Source organism: Colius striatus, chromosome 1 (assembly GCF_028858725.1).
Source record: "Colius striatus isolate bColStr4 chromosome 1, bColStr4.1.hap1, whole genome shotgun sequence".
NCBI lineage: Eukaryota > Metazoa > Chordata > Aves > Coliiformes > Coliidae > Colius > Colius striatus.
In genome coordinates, this window is record NC_084759.1 from 52,366,965 (window position 1) to 52,387,932 (window position 20,968).

The window sequence follows — 20,968 nt, forward strand, 5'->3', positions numbered from 1 at the left end:
TTTGTCATTTTATCTTTTGAGAACACTGTGGAAGACTAGTCGAACTTCCTCTGTCACAATGTATTGTATGTGAAGTTTATAATTACTAGACTCTTATAAAATACCCCAGAATTTTTGTATCTCTGTATGTTTTAAGAAATCCTAAATTATATTAACTTAAATTTGATACTCCCAATAAATACCAAAATAAATACCCTAGTTGCCTATATAAATATTTTTTTCAAAACATAACGGCATAAGTGGATTTATCTTAAACTCAAAAGTTAACTAAACAAACTGAGAATGATCCTACTAAGCCACATTAAATACTTACGGATAATAAAGCAGTTATTTAATAATATAAATTCTCGCCACCTCCCAAAAATAAACTGACTTAGAATAGGCATTGTTAGTGAATGCCACATTTTCCTCAACATGTCTGAAATAAGACATGGAATCACTTCAAACACTATCAAGTCAGAAGTCTCAAAAGCTGAGTATGGAGGACACTGCTTTAAGGGACTTTCTACTAGCAATAGATGTAATTCAGGAGCATTACAGAACTTCTTATTAAAAGGATGTCTGTAAGTGATGGTAATTATAACCAAGAGTATGCTTAACCAATGAGCAAAACAGCTACTTAACAGGAGGACTCCATAGCAAAATTGAAGTTTAGTGTGCAGCAGCACTATCACAACTATTATTCTGACTTCATAGCAATAATTTTAGAGAATCCTGAAGTGAAAAGTACTTTAGGAAAAAAGAAGCTCTGACTTCTAACTTGCTAAACTCAATACAAATAGTAGTAGGGTCTGCAGCTCTCAGAATCAATGCTTCATTCTGCATACATGGGTAATAAAAACTGCAGAGATAAAAAGGCAGAAAGGAGAAAAGGAAGCCAGCTCAGTGTTAGCACTTAAATACTTAACAACAAAAGGTAAGCTTTACTGATAACATTTTTGGTAATAAGAAAGCACTACACTAATGAATCATTAACTAGATCCTTGTCTATGCACAGCAGTTGACAATGTAGGAGTCTAACAAGATTTTAAGCAGAAAATATGAGGATTGATTCTTGAGAAGAACAATAGCAATTTGAGGCAACAAGTGTAAAAGTACCTGTGAAAGACATCAGAGTTCTGTCTTTTATTCAATTTGTTCAGAGCCTGACAAAGTTTTATGCATGTTTTTCTAAACATTTAAGTGCTAAGGACTCCTTAAAGAGAAACTTTACTGTCTGAAAATAAATGGACACGGTTTATCATACTACATGATGTAGGAATGTGCTTGTATGACCTTAAGGTTGAATATTTTCTATCATATAATTTTATGCATCTTTATTCTTACCTGGAAGAAGATGTAGCTATGCAGTATTGTATATCAGGGGAAAAAAAGGAACTTTTCACTGTTCATACCATTAACATTCATGAATGAGAAACACATAGCAAGAAACAGAGTATTATGTTTCTCATAATTATCTGTTATTTAAGAATGTCATAACGATGTACACAACAAAACAAAGAAGAAAAATACTCTATAAAATGAATTAGCAAAATGTTGCCATGACATATCAGTTGTTACACTGTCTACATCTAGATGACATTTTGTGAAATCTACCTCAGACTAACCTTTTCAACTGGAAATACCGAGATGCAAACATGCAGCATATAAACTAGAAAGTGAAAGAAACTTCCAGAGGAATGTTATATTCAGTTTTTATGGTCCACGGAATTCTTCCACTTTGAAAGAATATATCATATTTAATTTTTATTTCCCTAACTATGGCTCTGAAATTTTTATAGAGCCTTTTCAAATTTTCATAATTAATAAATGGTTGTTTTTATAACTAAACAGTGTGAAATTTTAACACAAATACTGCTATTATAATGATCTGTTATCTATCCAAAGTAAGTAAGCAATATCTTTTAATTTCCTGTTCATTCTAAGTGGCTTTTTTCCCCAAACTAGTATTTTTGACTCAGCAGGTTAAGTATGATGAGATTAATAATGAAATATATATTGCACACTGTTTTCACACAATGTCCCTTTGATTTAAGTTTGTTGCCAATGCAGACCTACTAACTTTAAATTATTTAAATATTTGTAATCTCTTAGGTTAAAAATAAGAACGCTAGATTAGCACATTAGAAAAAAAAAATCATTCAGGACAGGAATTGCAATTTCCCTTTTAAAAATTCTGAACCCTTTTTATACTTATATTCATAAAAATAAAATGTTTGAAGAGTAAGTAAATCATGCTCTAATGCCACAAACACAGCAGCAGTCAGAGTGGATAGTGACAATTTAATGACTTTTTAAAATCAATGATTTAAATGTCACCCATACTTCAAACTGACTTTTTCCTGTCCTTTAAAGAACAGAAGTGGCCTTGTAAGTTCAACATTCAACTTTTCCATTATCTGCTAATAGAAAGCTACATTTTCTGATTGCTAATGTAAGTGTAAACTTGTACCTTACAATTTCATAAGAACTATGTTTTGGGAATTAAAACAAATATTTTACTTCCTCAAAACAAAGTGTTCCAAAGGTAGTTTTTCCATTACAGTGATAAGTTTTCTCTATCAGAAAATCAGAGATGATAATGAAACATTGTGATAATTAAACAAGGGTTGTAAAATATGAAAGCATGCTAAGAATCTTATTTAGCACCATATTTAATTCAAGCAAATATTTCTGATAGAATTACATTACAAACTTATTAAAGAAAAGCACTTCTCAAGCACAATGCAATTGGCTTCCAGGAAGAGCAATTTTTAGTGTTAGCACAGAGAAAAATGTTTTTGATTTATGTAATTTCTATCTTGATCTCTTATTAGTAATCTGTTAAGGAACACAGATCTTCCTCAGTAAGAACACTTATGTACAGTAGCCAGGGCCCAATCTTGTCAGCAATGTTGTGCTTAGAACTAATGTGTGTGGATCTCCTATTAAATGTAGTAACAGAATTTTGCCTCTTCCTACTGTGAGCAGATCTGCAATTAATTCAACAGAATTTTCCAGCTGGGAAAATATCATTCCAGTAAAAGCTGGGAGAGCTAGACATTCAACTGCAAGTGCCTGAAGGATTACGACGCACTCATGGTATCTCCTGCATCAGTCAGGAAACATTTAAAGGCTGATCATGAGCTCTCCAAGCAGTTATTTTCTACTCAATGAAATTGCCTGGATTACATCTAGCAAACTGTGAAACAAGAGTATCAGGCTGCTGGATTTGGATATAAACCTGTATTATGGTAATCAAATTAAAATGTAAATGTAAAACGAGTACTTAAAAAAGAAGCTTAAGTATCATACCTGGCTCTTATTGGGAAGTTCTGAGCTATGTCTTTCATTACCTTTAAGGCATCATAAACAGGTGCAGTCATAATTCGAGAAGCTGCTTGAAAACTAAGATCTGGAAAAAAAAAATAAAAGTCACTGGAAATATCACTCTCAGTCAATACTGCCTACAATCAGAAAATTGTTCCGCATACACACTCCCACCATTAACATTTTTTATGTTTCAATTATACATTGTAAGAGATTACCAAGTAATGTTATTAAGGTCAAAGAGATGAGAACTTAAAAGTTGGAAATACCAAATTCAGGCTTTCCTACAGAATTCTACTTGGCTGTCTTGAGCATACAGATTCTACACATAAATTCTGAGTTTCCAAATCACACTGATAAACCTGTACAATTCATCATGTACTGTTATGCCAGTATCAGTAGCATGCTCAAACCAAGATACACACCAACACATAGACTCCCATAACTTCAGTAAAGAATACAATTGTTCTATATCCAGTACTTCACAAGATTTGCAGAGAACACATATATTAAATGTAGAAGGCATTATTGAGCATGTGAGGTGTACAGTTTTCAAGAGTAGAAGAAATTTCACAGGACGAGAAAATGGAAACTCATGAAAGAAAGGCCTATCTACTGTCAAATTTCAGTCTTCTTAAGTGTCCAGCAAATATTTTGAAGCCATCTAATTCTTCCCTCCATGCTTTTTCCTAGAATTATGTAGATTTTAATACATCAGGACAGTTTGTAATCCATTTGGCTGTCCACTGGAAAGACAAGGGGATTTAGTTAGCCTTCTCTGGTGTCTAATTTGAGTGTAACAAATCTTGGCACACAAGACTGGGGAAAATCCAATTCTGGTATAAATAGGATAAGGCAATAAAGTACTAGGTGCTTCCACATACTTTGGATTCAGTCTGCTTAACTACCTCAGAGTAATGATGCTTTTTCTTCATAATCTGCTAGTGGAGACAGTTGAGCAGAAACAGAAAGCCTTGGGTTGTTTTCCAAAAAAATAGTTTCATTACCCAGTATGCAACGTGCCAATAATTCCACACTCCAGAGAGACACTGCTGATTTATTTCAGAGTTGCACAAGCCTGGGTGAACACCAGTGGGGCTCTCAGTGTAGTACTTACACACAAAACCATTAACATAACATACAAATGTATTGTCATTCTATTACATGATTGGTCAGAGTTTTATGTATTATTATAATGTTGCTATGTTATTCTAAAGGTCTACCTTGCATGCTCTAAGAAAGTCTTCAGTGGTCTCTGGACTGGTGCCCCCAAAAGGAGCTCTGTAAGTTCATTCTCTGGTCAATTTTAACTGGTTCTGTCCAAACTCCTCCCTTAGTCTTATATAATTATGTTGCATTCATTCACAGCTGAATAAATAGGCAGGTTAATGTTTACCTAGTTTCTGAAATGTAGAACACCCTGACCTACGTTGAAAACAAAATTCCCCTTCATCTTTTACTGCTTGTGTTAACATTTCCTCCCTTTAAGGCTATGAGATTTATTCATTTTCTCATAAGTCTCCTAAATCTTGGGTAACATTACATAAAGTCCCAGCTGTGGTTTTTAAGGTCATTCTTTTGTAACAGCTTAAAGCGACGCATGCTATGATTATAATAAGCACAATAATAAGTAAAGTTCGCAGCAAATCTGCTGGTCATCCAGTAAGGGAGAGGCCAAGTCTATGTAGTAACTCATTTAACTATCCCATTTCCATTGCAGCTCTAAGATCACAAATTGATTTTGCTACTTGTTTTACTATATTCAATTGCTCCTTTAAATCACCAGTGAATACAACAATCTTATTATTTGAATTTAAATGTCAAGATTCTCCCATGTAGTGGGTTTGCTGTGGATCTTGGCAGGGGAAGACATGCAGACACGCTGCTACGGTCATGGATTCTGTCAAATGCCTGGATTAGCTGGAAGATTAAATTTTCTTCATTATTACAGCTCCATTTGATGCTGCAACATATGACTAAAACTTTTAATTCACTCATTCAAAGATTTAAAGTAATATGTTCTGTTACATAAACACCACAACAATATAACCAAAGTTATACACCTCCACACAGGAGGCGGAGAGGAGCTGCAGCCCTCAGGATGAACAGATGTCAGAGCAGCCCACGCAGAGCTGCCCGGTGTGTGAGGGACCCTGCACCGGAGCAGAGAGGACAGGTGAGGAGCCCACCTGCCCTGAGGAGAGACAAACAGCAGGAGCCATCAGGGAAAGGACTGATGAAACTCCCATTCCCTGCCCCCTGCAGTGCTTGCAGGAGGTAAAGACACTGGGATCAGAGCTCTGAGCCTTGGAAGAGGGAAGGGGTGGAGGGAAGGTAGTCTTAAAGATCTGGTCATACCCATCATCACCCCAGTCTGTGTTTTCTCTTTGTTATGTTTTAAAGTTGGTGGCACATTAAATTTTTGTTTTCTTCCCCAAGGTGAATACTCCGGCCTGTTTTGCCAGGGACCATGAGTGGCAAGTGAACCCTCACTGTCCTTAGGGCATTCCAAAGGACCTGGGTTACTTTCCCCATCCTGGTAGGAGGGTGAGGAGTGGGCAAGTGGCTGCTCCTAGTTCTTTGTTCCTGGCTGGGCCAGAACCATGACAGTGTTATTATGTACGCATTTCATTAACGCCCTCATCATCTGTGCAGTTACCCCACACTATCAGGTGGGCATTTCCCACCATTTACAGAATCATAGAATCTTAAGGCTTGGAAGGGACCTCAAAAGGTCATCCAGTTCAACCTCCCTGCCAGAGCAGGACCACCTAGAGTAGGTCACACAGGAACTCGTCCAGGTGGGTTTTGAATTTCCCCGGAGAAGAAGACTCCACAACCTATCTGGACTGCCAGAATTTATCAGAATTCGTAATACATTTTAGTATTCTTGCTAACTTAAGAGTATTATGGGCTTCCATTTTCAAAATTCTGTCCAGAATTAATGCTGTCATCAAAGTAGATGTAGCCACTCTTTCAGTAATTTTGTCTGCCTTTCTGTTTCATCAAAGTATGTCACTTAGTGCTGATTGATGGGCTTTACAGTACATTACTGCTATTCCTTTTGGTTTACTATCAGCCTTGAATATTTTCATAATTTCCTTACCATATTTAATAGGATTTCCTTGAGTGGATAACAATCCTGCCTCCTTCCAAATTGCACCATGGGCGTATATGACTCCAAATGCATGTTTTTAAATCAGCATATATATTAACACATTTTCTTTCTGGTAATTCCAGAGCTCAAGTCAAAGCAACCAATTAACTTTTTTTTTGAGCAGATGTCCTTACTGGCAGGGGTCTAGCATCTACTTTGTCATCCAAACTGACAATTTCATATCCAGCTTTCCACTCTCCTTTTGGAACAAAACTACTTCCATCAATAAACAAATCCTTATCAGGATCTTTTAAAGGAATGTCTTTCAAATCTGGATGATGGCAATAGACTTGTTTAATTGTTTGCAGGCAATTATGTTCTAATTCCTCTGTACTGTGCATAGGCAATAGTGATACTGGATTTAAAGTGCCAGATACTTTCCACATCCTCCTGCTCGAGCAATGTTGCTCGATATTGTACCATTCTGCTTGGAGGTAAACAATGCTGCACTTCATGTTTTAGTACTGTTACAACAGCATGCAGCACCTAGATTCTATCCCAAGGTTAATTTCTGAGCTTCCTTTATCAGCAGTACAGTTGCTGCCACAGTCCTACAACACCCCAGCCATCCTGCACTTTGTCCAATTTTTTAAGAAGTAAGCTACTGGGCTTTTCCAAGTTCCCAACACTTGTACTAATACTCTTAGTGCTTGTTAAGAGTTCACAAGGTTTTGTTAAATTTGGGAAGCCTAAAGCAGGAGCACTCATGAGGGCAATTTTTATGCTGCCAAATCCTTTTTGACATTCTGGTGTTCATTCCAAGATTTCTGACGGCCCTTTTGACAGCCTCATATAAAGGTTTACCCAATAGTCCAAAATCAGGTATCAATAAACAGCACCACCTGACCATTCCCAGAGTTTAAAAGACAACTCTTGAATGCTGTTTAGGGTCATTTATAAGTAGCAGCGTGCCCTATAGCTGAAGCAGCTTTGGTTAAATTCAGCTTCCAAGCAAAAATTTAGCTAACTAAAGGAAATCAGAGAGTAGCTGAGCCATTAAATCAGCCACTATCATTAGTCATTAAGAATGACCTAGAGAAAGCACTCAGTCTTATCAGGATTATTGCACCACACAAAGAAAGGGCTGAAAGATCCCCTGTCTGAAGAGGCCCTGTCTGTACTTATCACAAGCCAGTACTAGTCTCCATGGCACTGAACAGAGAACCTGTGCTTAACTGCTTTCAACATTGTATGAATTGCTTGGGAAGCAGCACCAATTTCATTTTTGTTATTTATATAGTCATGCCACCACAGAAAAGACCAACACTAAGTAGAGACCTTGTACAGGCTTTTGAAGGTAGACTCTAAAGGGATCGAAGTTTCATAGATGCTTCTGGCAGAACACCAACAAAGTGGTATTCAACTGTGTAAAAAACCAGTAAATAGACAAAAAGATATTTTTCTTTTTATTTGCACACTAGATTTCTCAGGAGAACTGAAATGCAATGTTTTAATTTTTTTAAAATTTTAGACCAAGATAAATTCTGCAGCTGATGGAGAATTCATTGATAAAAGACTGCAAGGAAATAATTATCTCAAATGCTAGATTCAGACTGCATACTGCTAGTATGCATTGTAACAGAGTCCTAAAAAGAAACTGAAGTTTAGCTGATTTCTCAGTCTCCTTCATGGAAATAATATAAAGACAAATCAGTTTTGATCACGTTCTAAGATTGAAGAATGTAACAGGAAAAATTTAGTTGCCTGAACTTAAGTGTCGTGACAGTTTAGAGACCTGTTTGAGAGTGATATGTAATTCCATTTGAGCTAAAAAATATCCTGCAAGCCAATTTCTAAACAGCTTCTGTGCTGGTGACTTCTACGTATTTGTTCTCCTTTTCCACAGGAAAGCTTTTAGAAGTTTTTTTCCCATTTCATGTTTATTAAAAGTATTATCAGTGTACTGGAGTTCACATTCTTAAAAGTTACAAGTTAAACGAAGTGTCTTAACCTGTATTTCATAACAACTCCATTGTCATATCAGAAATATATTTTTTGCCTGATCTCTCAAAAAAAAAAAAATCTGAAACTAAATTTACCATCTGAGATAATGCATCAGGCAGAAAAACAGGCAATAGAACTTTGGTCTTCAAAAAAAATCAAGAAAGCTAGTTATGAGTCTCCATCTTATACAATGACTTCAATGCTTCTTTAATTTCTAGCATATAACACTAGGACAAGATACCAACAGACTCCTTTTAAATACTTGATATAATACTGCCTTCTTATGAAACTATTTTTCTTTTTTATTAAAGAAGCTCTTATCAGAATCACAGAATGTTAAGGATTGGAAGGGACCTCAAAAGATCATCTAGTCCAACCCCTCTGCCAGAGCAGGACCACCTAGAGTAGGTCACACAGGAACTTGTCCAAGTGGGTTTTCAATGTCTCCAGAGAAGAAGACTCCACAACCCATCTGTATTAAATATCTACAGACATATCCAGCACATGAGAAAGGAAAATTAAAGAGAGTACTGTGTTAATGCAGAAAATGGAATACATACCCTGGAGTTCCCAAACCTTCAGTGGTTCCATGTTGTTCGTAGTTTCAATTAGGTGTTTTTTAAACTCTTTCAGATTGTTTTTCAGATCAGGATGCATCTGTCTACAATAAAATATTTATTTTATTTAATTTTTTAAAGGAAAGGCAAAATCAGTTGACATCCACCCATGTCTGCTTTTATTCACAATATTGCTTACAGCTAATACCTTATCTTTAGGGTAACAAACAAGAATGCAAATTTTATATCATTCTTAAAACAAAAATAAGGATCTGGAGTGAGAAGATGTGATATCTGATGACCAAAAATCAGTTAATTACAGGAAGTTCAACTGTTTCATCGTTATCAGTCTCAAATCCTGTCACATAAATTTTGATGGAATAAATGATACACAATATAGATAACTGTATAGTTATTTTGCTCTAGCATAATGTAGTATTTCTAACTGCATACTATAGATTAACTGTACACAGAGTTTGTTGTATTACAGATCATGGTACACTTCTATCTCAATGTGCTTACTTTAAACAGACAGAAAGGGGATGAGAATGTATACAGCATTAACAGCTTTGAAGTGTAGGCCTTCAGCTTGGTGAGAATATCTACAAACAAGTTTACTTTTAGCTTTAAATATAAGAGAGCAATACTACAGACAACCTACATTCTTGAGTTTCTTGTTGAAGTTAAAAAAACCACCAGGATGATTCACTGCATGGATCTGTTACAGGAAAATGCTTTTGGTGACTGCCACCACAAAATGAATCCATCAATATAAGACTGGAAGAAGCCCTCAATAGAGTACCATTCAATTTTATCTAACAGATTGTAACTTGAGAGATAAAATAGTTCCTGCTAGAACAGAACACAAATTCATTAACTCCAAAATAAGAAAACATCTATAACTTCTACAAAATATCACTCCTTAACTCTAAGAAATTAATGACTATCCTAAAAAACCTTACATAGCTACAACACATGGGTTTGGATTTGTTGTACTACTACTTGCATTTTGAAACCCAACATTTTTATTCCAATTATCTGAAAACAGAAGTAGCAGCAACAACTCACTGTAGATACAGAGAAGAAAACATGGAGTTCCATTGTTTTGTGACTGTGTCCCAGAGGGAACTGTTTTCCTTAAGAGTGCCTACAGTAAACTGTTTTAAGAAAATTAGAAAACTAAAAGCAACAAATTGAGATGAGCAGAATAAACTTGCATCTTTACATTCCCATGACACATACAATGACAATCAGAATTTTCACATGTGTCAAATAGTTTGCAACATAAATCTCACTTCTATAAAAAAACCCAAATGTTCAGGTTTCAGAAACAATTGTGGAAGTTATCATTTAACTTATATCAACTCACACTAATTTGCTAAAGAAAAATCCCTGGACATCACTTTCCTCCTCTTCCTCCTGCTCATCTTCTTTTGTCTCATTTGCTCCTGAACACATAACACAGGTAGACAATATAAACAAAGAAAGCTACTGATGTATTATGAATTATAAAATGGTTAATAGAAACATACAATCAAAAAACTGTTATTCCCAGATTTATACTTATGTATTCATATTTTGGCATCTGAACGACCCACTTCAGAAAACTTAACAACATTCAAATTAATTAAAAAATACCATTCATTCAGTGATTACATTTTTTATAAAAATGAAATTTATATGATCAAATAGTTCACTTCCCAAAAGAACCATTTCTCAGTTTAAGGTGTAACTCTTATCAGCCACTAACTACCAAATTTATGTTTCAAAATATACTCGTCTGAATCTCCAGCTGGCATTTGACCTAAGTCAGAGATCAGTTTACTTCCCCTAAAAAAGTAAATTATTTTTGATATGATTATTAAACTGTTGTTTTGTCAGAGAGTTAACTACCTCTCTTTGTATCTTGTAAATGTTCAAACAAAGTAATGACTCCGTGTCACAATGCCATAGCTACACACTTTCTGTGGTAAATGTCTCATTTCAACATGCAGTAACATACACTGCCACCAAACTCCACAATACAGTACATCTTTTCTACAGAAGACTGTGACAGTACTTCCACAAACTCTGTGAAGAAGCCTCACCCCTGAAACACTAATGTCAACGTACTGTAGTAATTAGCGTATCACAGATGCCAACAAAAATAAAGTCATTGAAGATCAGAAGTTAAACAATCTTGTATTCATGAAAAGGAAGAAGAATAGGTTACATTTTGAATAACCACAGAAAATAACGATTAGAGGTTAGGTAGTGAACTATATTATAAGCACAGCTGTTCACAAATGCTCACATATATTTTGATGTCTTAGTTTCTAATGCCTGAGGCTTCATTCTATAAAAAGGAATTAGGCGTAACCTTCAAAATCTTACTGACTTTATGACATAGGCTTATAATATATTTCATTAATGACTCAAATGAAATGTCATAAACAAATTGAAAAAAACCCAACACATACCTTTCACCTGTGTGTCATCCACTGCTTTATATTCCGTGCTCTTTATTGCAAGTTCTACACCATATCCAGACAAATACATTTTTCTGGAACTTGGTTTCTGTTTCACAATAGTATTTGAACAGAACAAAAAATAAACTTAAATCTATCTATAAGAGATTAATATTATCTAGTACTGCAACCTTAAAATGTTATGACAGCCATAAATTCACCTTTCAATTTATGATTCAAAGTAGAAAATGCTACAGCAAACAAATTACAAGATTCATGTAAGGCATCTTGACAGCCCACTGAGGTGGTGTGTAATACAAAGTAAGGACTTCCTTTATCTCCTGCTGATCACAGAAAGGCTGTATTGAAACTGTAGTCCTTTCACACAATATTAGAAGAAAGACTAGAACAGTGTGTGTTGGTAGTACACTATACTATTACTGATGCCTTAGAATTCACATCTTTAACTGTTACGTATTTCTTTGTACTTTTGGCAGACTTCCAGCATATTAGGAGGAAATTCTCTGCAGATTGATTCTTTAAAAACCATTGTGATCAACAAGATAATCATTTTCTGCGTGGAGGATTAAGAAAATCTATTGAAGCATCACTGCTAAAGCCAGGCTGCCATTTATTGAAAACAAACAAGTATTTCTAACTGCACCTCTTCTGCTCTCAATGCTCCCTCTTCTGGCACTTTAAGTAAAAAAAGTGAGGAAGAATCTGTCTCAGTGGGAAAAAACACGGGACGACAGAGAACATAAATTTGCAGGGACCATGATGCATAAAGTAGTCAAGAGCAAGGAGACTGTAGGCATTTAATTGAAATAAAAATGTATAAAACAATATGAAGTTCAATAAAAACTATATCCTGCACAGCTTAGAATTTGAGACTAGTTTCCTAAAATTCTCTATTTCATTACTGTGAGTAAACAACTCAAAGTTGTCTGCAAACTGTGCATCTTCTCTCCCTGAAATGTTTGATATATGTAAACCACAGCAACCTCTCAGTCCATCAGATTATTCTTCTGTTAGCTTCACTATCTAAACTGTAGTTCAAATATAAACTACAAAAACTTTTCCATAACCAAAAATGGGAACAATACAGTTCTATGTACTGATATTTGTCTTGTCTTCTTGCAGAGAGGTGAGCAAGTTAAGAAAAGCATTCAGAAACAATACTGACAACACTGTGGAATGCAAATGTTTAAAAACTGGTCAGTGATGTTGACTGTGATAGCCCAAGCTGCTGTGCTACAATGAACATGTGAGATTATACCAAAAATATGTAAAATAAGTACAATTATTTTTTTCAATGTAATTTTCTATTCTACTTCCCAGTTTTCTAGTGTTTGTTATTAATATACCCCGTCTGCTGCACCAAGATTCACCCAACATATCTTCATACAACATGCAAAGCTCAGACAGGTAACCAAAGGAGAGATACTGCAAGATCAATCAGTGATGCAAATAGTGCAGGATATAATAATGTTATCATGTTTTCCCAGCTTCAAAGTTTGTATTGGGTGAATCCTGTCAGCTAGGAAGTTTTACAATTACAATACATTTTGCACATGATTTAGGCAGATGTAAAAATAAATGTAGAAAATGTGTTTTGTCAAAAAGCAATCAAAAGAGAGACAGAATACTAGGAGTTTACTGAATCAATGTTCATTTGAATTGCATACCTGAACATAGTGTCGGAGAACATAAACAATTTCCTCCTTTTGCGCCTTCTCGGATAAAATCTTGTGGAATTTGACAAAATCTTTCGTGCCCATTTCTGCATAAAGAACAACCACTGGGCCATCCTCTTTGAGAGTTGGGTATTTATGATCTCCCTTAAAAAGATATGGCCTGGGCCTGGTTTTCAAAACAAAAAGTTGGGATATCATATAATTCAGAACAGAAATTTAAACGGTAGCTGTTTTTCTACCTCTTCATTGAAAAAACTAGTAAGGGGTTATATGCTAGAAGTATGCAAGCCATGTTAACATCGTCACGAAATAATCATGACTGCTCACAAACTAACACAGGACGCCAAAATTGTATATGAAAGTCTAAGTAAGAAACTGAAAAATCAGCATAGGCTAGAAATACTTTTAATACATAGCACTGGGATATTTTGTGCAACAATCAGTTACAGCATGAAACTTTTCATTTAAATGATACATTACACCTACCAGGAGACATTCAGAGCAATCAGTGAGTAACAGAGCAGTCAAGAGATATCCAGTAAAATTTGAGAAAGCTGCTAACACTTCCAAACTAACTAGGATTATACTTCAATGTTATCAAGCTCTATGAATTTAGCTATTTGTGCAAATTTTGACTGTCTACCTACCCTTCTCATTGAAAGCTATGTCTAGAAAAGTTTTTTTGCATTTTCTAGAACTGCAACGATTTCTTAGACGATTGCAAACATCTTTTGAATAAAACCCAGGAGCGATGGAAAAGTAACTGAGAACATGATTGAGTAATAAACCCAAGGTGCTAATTACTGATCAGTACATCGTTTTGTCAAAGTTGCCCTTACATAGTCACACTTCAAAGACCACCAGTGAACTCCTTTCAAACTTCTCCAAAACAAGTTCAGAAACTGTAACTCAGCACATACTACAGAAATGTGTGTAGTAGATGCTCATTGAAAAGTCCTATTGGGAAGGTTTGAGCCAAACTCCACACATATTTAGGAATATCTTCAATATAAAAATCACTATAATAATAATAATCACAGAATAATTTACACTGCAAAGGACCTTTGAAAGTCATCTGCTCCAAACCCTCACTCAAAGCAAGGCCAATTTCTATCAAGTTACTCAGGGCCTTAACATCAACATCCTAACCAGGCTTTGTAGATGTTCAATCAAAGACTACATTTGTAAGAAGAATCGGTTTGAGAATTCACTTGGGTGCCATGCAGCCACATGTCACAAATATCAGGCAAGCTTTCCCACTGTCATCACAGGACAAGAGAAACAAAGTAACTGTCATCAAGGAGTTTGAAACAACTCTTTAAGGAGTAATCTCTGTTCAAGAAAAGATACAGACTTGCCTCAATGAAAGTCCCAGTGAAGTCACATAACTATGGGACATGGCTTGCACAACTTCCATCTCATATCCAGATAGAAAAGAGTGGTCAGAGTAATTTACAGAGAGCTGAAAACCTAAATCAAGGAAGCTTCTCTTTTCTTAATTTGTTCTCCTTAACTATAGCAGAATAACTTCTGTTCTCAAAAAATGAGTATCAAGTGGAGAGAAAGGCCAATGTCACTCCAGTCTTCAAAAAGGGGAGGAAAGAGGACCCAGGAAACTACAGGCTGGTCAGCCTCACTTCCATCCCTGAAAACATGGAACAACCCATCCTCACTGTCACTAAAATACATATGAAGGAAAAGATGGTCATCAGGGGGAATCAATGTGGATTCACCAAGGGGAAATCCTGCTTGATCAACCTGATAGCCTTCTATGAGGGCATAACCGGCTGGCTAGATAAGAGGAGAGCTGCGGATGTCATCTACCTTGACTTCAGCAAGGCTTTTGACACTGTCTCCTATAACATCCTCATCAGAAAGCTCAGGCAGTGTGGCTTGGATGAGTGGACAGTGAGGTGGATCGAGAGCTGGCTGAATGACAGAGCCCAGAGGGTGGTGATCAATGGCACAGAGTCGAGTTGGAGGTCTGTGGCCAGTGGAGTTCCACAGGGATCGGTTCTGGGGCCAGTCTTGTTCAACAACTTCATCAATGACCTGGATGAGAGGACAGAGTGTACCCTCAGCAAGTTGGCTGATGACACCCAACTGGGAGGACTGGCTGATTCCCCAGAAGGCTGTGCTGCCATTCAGTGGGATCTCAACCGGCTTGAGAGTTGGGCAGAGAGGAACCTCATGAGGTTCAACAAGGACAAGTGAAGAGTCCTGTAACTCAGGAGAAACAATCCAATGCACCAGTACAGGCTGGGGATTGACCTGCTGGAGAGCAGCTCTGCAGATGCAGACCTGGGAGTCCTGGTTGACAATAAACTGAACATGAGCCAGCAACGTGCCCTCATGGCCAAGAAGGCCAACAGCATCCTGGGATGCATCAAGAAAAGTGAGGCCAGCAGGTCAAGGGAGGTTCTGCTCCCCTCTGCTGTGCCCTGGTGAGGCCTCATCTGGAGTCCTGTGTCCAGTTCTGGGCTCCTCAGCTCAAGAGGGTCAGAGAACTTCTGGAGAGAGTCCAGCACAGGGCCACCAAGATGATGTGGGGAATGGAACATCTTCTTTATGAGGAAAGGCTGTAGGAACTGGGGCTGTTTAGTCTGGAGAAGAGAAAACTGAGGGAGGATCTTATTAAAAATATCTAAATGGTGGATGTCAGGAGGTTGGGACATCACTTTTTTCTGTTTTATCTAGTGACAAGACAAGGGGTACTCGAAAGAAGTTGGAACACAAAAAGTTCCAGTTAAACATAAGGGAAAAATATTTTCCTGTGAGGGTGAGGAAGCCCTGGCACAGGCTGCCCACAGAGGGTGTGGAGTTTCCTTCCTTCGAGGTCTTCAAGAGCTTTCTTGACACGTTTCCGTGTGACCTGATCTCAGTGGACCTGCTTCTGCAGGAGGGTTGGACTAGATGATCTCTAAAGGTTCCTTCCAACTTCTATCATTCTATGATTCTATGAAGTATTGCCATTACTTGCTTGAACACTGTCTCAAAGTACTGTACACTATAATGAACATGCTTCACTCAAAAAATCAAGTACTGCAGTGGAATAACACTGTATAGAGCAACCAAAATGACTGTGGATTGGAGAACTGAAGTGTTAAGCCCTTGTAAGTCCAAGATAAGCCTCTGTTCTCTGTTTCTCTCCAACACTGAATGGCAGTGAGAGGGAATTGATTCTCTTGCTCTTAGAGCTGAAAGCTAATTAATTTCCTGCCATGAGAGATTCTCTTGAGAAGGCTGCCAAGGCTGCCTGAAAATGGTGGAACAGCAAGTATCCAGACACAAAAAAAATTAAGAAATACATGTATGGAGTTAATAACCAGTTAATAACCAGCTTAGACAGTTACCAAGATGTGATGCAAAAGGAATGTGATGGAGAGAAGATGGCAGGGATATGCACTACAAACCTTCTAAGGCACTCAGTTTTGAGCAAAATGTGACACTTACTAATGCTTCTGCTCTTGGCAGCACTAGCCCCAGAAATCTTCCTGTTATGTTTTTGAACAGTTAGCAAGATAAGCAACTCCAAACATTTAACTACTGAAGATCTCACTTTCAAGCCCTTGAGAAGTCCATTGCAGCTCCACACAAAATATTTACAACTAGAGCCATGCAGTCTGTTGCAATACAGCTGAAAGCACCCAACCAAATGACAGCAGCTGCTGTATCAAAGACTGAATGAATCAAAACCTTGACATGCAGACTATTTGGGTTCTCCTGAGCCCAAAGTGTGTGGATTGCAGGTTGACTTGGATCTGCACAAAATAATGCTGCAGCCTCTTCTTTCTCTTCCAGTGAGATTTGAAGCTATCATCCCTAAAATAGAACAATTCTAGTGTCCTTAAAGAATACAGGGAACTTTAGGACAAACTCAAAGCCTAACTTAAGTTATCCTGGCTTAATTGAAAGAGTCACGACAGACAGAAGACAGAAACATAAAGTGAAACACAACAGAATCAAAAAGGAATCAATAAACCAAAAAGGTATCTTTTCATTAAAGCCACAGTGAAAATGAGTGACAGGTTTAGAAGTAGCAACAGTGAGATGGCATACTGTCCCATATATCATCTGTTCACCATAAAAGAAAGGAAAACCAAAAGCACGGCCCTATCTATATCATCCAGGTTAAACATATCCAGCATAAGCGAAAGACATTCGCTACCAAGACTACAACTGGAAACAATAGTGGAAACAATTACCTGAAGGTGAACATGTTTTTCTCAAAGTCTAGTTCCAGGAACTCTAAATATTTGAGTGATGCAACTTTGGAAAGGGGAGAAGGAGAGGAAATTTATCAAGGTTTTGTCCCTGAAGCTCTGAAGGTTGTAATGTGGCAGGTGCACACAGAACTATCCAAAACACAAGAACAATTTAGTAGAAAGAACTTCAGTTTGTTATGGGTTCTTAAAGTTAGTAATTTCTAGATGTCTAACTCTTTCAATTCTGAACACATCAGGACTCTACTGTTTAGTATTATGATTTTCCAGAATCTTGGAAAAAGGGGGATAGTATATACAGAAAGCATAATGTTGAACATAATCCAGTTAATTGCTTTAGATGAGAATATTCAGACATTGTGATAGTGTTAAACTCTCACAATGCCTTAATATTTCACCAGAAGAATTCATCGCCATTTAAAAAGACAAAACGTAGTACAAATCATATACATAAGGAAGTAAGAGACATTTATTTGGCAGAATGCAATAATTAAAAATGAGAAGCCCTTACAATCCAGAAAACCTCAAATGCAGTGGCACTGACTACACAGAAAGGTCTGCCAGCAGAAGGATTGAGTCAGACACATTAATTGCTAAGGTTGTATGGCAAGTACACTGTAACTTAAACATGACTATCCCATACAAAAAAAAATGGTAAGAGATACAGAATTAACCATATGGTTAGAGGAGTAAAGCTCTATGATTTTATTTTAAAATCCTCCTTTGATTCCTAATTGATGAATTCTCATAATAATGTTTCAAATCAGAGAGCAACTCTTTCAAAAGAATGTACAATTTAAATGACTGTGTCTTTAAATATTCAGTAAATAGGGATTTATGGGCTTGACGTTACCAAGTAAGTAGAATATAAAATTTCAGCATACAACAAGTATATATGCAATAATACATTTTCCTCTTTAGTAATCTATTTTTTTCCTTTTAAAACAGATCATTACATTTACCTCTTAGAAGCCTTCTTCAGGAGCTTTTTTATTTCATTAGTCTTACAGGTGTGCTTCTCATGGATAACTACAAATGCGCTGCAGCCTTCTGGTGGAGGTTCATCAGCTGCAATCTAACATTTCAACAATTACACTCAACCAAAATGCTTTGATTGCACTTCAACTTAAAGTTACATCCCCTTGATTACAGTAACTCAACAGCTGCCATTGAGTTGTGTTTCTAATTAAGCCCATTCAAAACTAGGTCTGTATGAAAAAAAAGTAATGGAAACGATTAGAAGATTATAACCTTATAACCTTTGTGAGATGTAGTCTATTGAGCGCAGTCATATTCCAGAGAATTCAAGTCCATTATGTTCTGTAAAGATACGGCCAAGATATCTCCTCTAGAAGCCAAAATCACAGCCTGTACTTCAAGATATTTTTAATTTTAGTTGCTATCAGCAATCATGTTAATGTACAAAGATTTGACTGCTAACCAATAAATCCCAAACAATTAACGTCACTTTTTGGTTCTCTCTCCTTCCCAACCCCCACACCTTATTTTTAAAGTCTACTCAGCTATTCCCATGCAAAGTGGGAAGCATATGACTACATGTCAATGACGCTGGATTCCTGAGCTGAAAGAGAAAAATGAAAAGATATATAAAAATGAAAAGATACAAGTCTGAGACAATTATACTCCTCCAGAGAACACTTGCAAAACCCCCAAACTCTATTACAGCTTATTACCTTTCAGAAACATGGATTTCTCGCTTTATCTTGAAAGTGGCACTGCTACAGGGAAGAACAGCTTTAGGCTTATTTAGGTTTTAGGCACAGTGAATTTATGTCCTCCTACTTTTTCACTATCAAAGCAGGTAAACGACTATCCCACCTTTCAACTCTTCAAATATTAATTAGTTATGTCTCATAACAAATACAAGCAAAATGAAGCTACAGGAAGTTTTCAACCTTGGGAGTGTCTGAGTTCCCATAAGACTATTTAAAGCAATGCAGAAACACCCTACAACCTGAATTTTAAAACTGAGCAGTTCCAAAAAAAATCTACACTGAAATTAATGCTATCCATACAATGAAATGTATTTGTTCCTGCCAATACCATCAGCTTATAAAACATTGCCTTTATAAACGCATCATGTTTGATTCCAGATAATGTTGGCATATATTTTACTGAATGGTAGTAATGAACATTCTTTACTCTGCAATCAAAACGCCACACACAATCGTGTACCAAATATATCAGACAATATAGTCACCTGCTGAAACATCTGAACTGTTGGAGAATACGCCCGTATGGAAAGCGCAAACTTCAATAGATTGATTTGTAGATTGGATAAAAATTGGCCAGCTTTCTTCAAGATTAAATTGTAATAGGAATGCTCTGAATCTGTTTCAAAAAAAAAGAAAAAGGAAAAAGAAATTTTTAGTACTTAGACATAAACGAGGTGGCATATCTACACGTGCTAAATAATAGGCTAATATTATGTTAACACTGCTTGGCAGCTCAAGAGTCTTGAATGCTGTCCACTGATAATTGTTTCCTTTGCTACCAATTCTAAAGGCCTAATGCAACATAAACCCAAAAAAAGTGAGCGCAAGAGCAATAGTTAACATCTGAATCACTTCCAGCAATAGAAAAACCCCACTCAAGACAATAATGTCTCTAAGCAGATCCATATAGTAAGCCTCGAGTAGAGCTTATTAATTTATTTCTATTTTTTAAGCTTATGCTTGCCTTTTATTAACTTTTAAATTAATTTATTAACCTTTTATTAGTATTAATTAACCTATTACTAATTTATTAACCTTTAAATTTTGAAAGTTACATAGTTTCAACCAGCATTATTTTACAAATTATTTCCTCACATTTAGTCTTGGAACACTCCAATCACGCAACTTACATTAATAAAAATCTTCTGAAGATGACATTCTTTGGACGATTCTCACATACTCAGTTTCTTCCTTAAAGATACATGCTAAACAACAGTATGAGAATGGATGCAACTTGTAAAGTAGCTTCCCTACTCCCTGCATACCTTGCCTTCTCAAGACCAAAATTAGGACTCCAAGAAGGAAGGTGGATGGTGTCTGGGAAGGATAGAAGTGATAATAAAGAACATGGGTTGGAAATAACCTTCATTTCTTCTTTTAGAGGCATATTCAACTGAATATTGTCATGTTGCCCTTAAGACTGCGAGGCAAAAGAGCCTAATTGGAAAGAGACTGTAATATAGTTTTATACAGTTGTGAAAAAGACTTGTATGTGTTTAAGGAATAATGCTCACCAACATTTTAAATCAGGGTGTATACGTTGTACTATATGACATTCTGGAACACAAATTAGTCAGAGAACCAAAGCTGTGACCATACCAAGCATTGTGCATGATCTCTGCTCCTGAGGTTGCCCTTTGACAGGAGGAAGAGTTGAACACATGTTAAAGAGTATAAAGCTGCCATCAGATAATACTGGGAAACTGCAATGATTCAAGATCTTTTTCAAATGTAATTAAAATACTCTCCTATAAGGTGAAAATCTGCAACAAAGAGAAAGTAAGTTGCCAGGAGGAACAATTCTAGCTGTCCAGCTTGAATTTATCTGTGCTCTTAGGTCAACAGCTTATTGCACAGAAAGTTGCTCTTGCTGTGAAAGTAGAATGATCATCCCAGTA

At 36.5% G+C, this 20,968-nt stretch overlaps 1 protein-coding gene across 2 annotated transcripts in view; it reads right to left on the minus strand.

Moving 5' to 3' along the window:
- Positions 1-20,968, minus strand: part of UGGT2 (UDP-glucose glycoprotein glucosyltransferase 2) — a 94,654-nt gene that overhangs the window by 67,232 nt on the left and 6,454 nt on the right. For both annotated transcript variants that reach the window (XM_061996084.1, XM_061996089.1), the window contains exons 3-9: positions 19,556-19,686; positions 18,297-18,409; positions 13,103-13,277; positions 11,427-11,523; positions 10,337-10,415; positions 8,971-9,071; positions 3,295-3,394 (exon numbers count right to left, since the gene is read on the minus strand). In XM_061996084.1, coding sequence (XP_061852068.1) covers positions 3,295-3,394; positions 8,971-9,071; positions 10,337-10,415; positions 11,427-11,523; positions 13,103-13,277; positions 18,297-18,409; positions 19,556-19,686 — 796 coding nt within the window. The remainder of the gene's footprint in view (positions 1-3,294; positions 3,395-8,970; positions 9,072-10,336; positions 10,416-11,426; positions 11,524-13,102; positions 13,278-18,296; positions 18,410-19,555; positions 19,687-20,968) is intronic.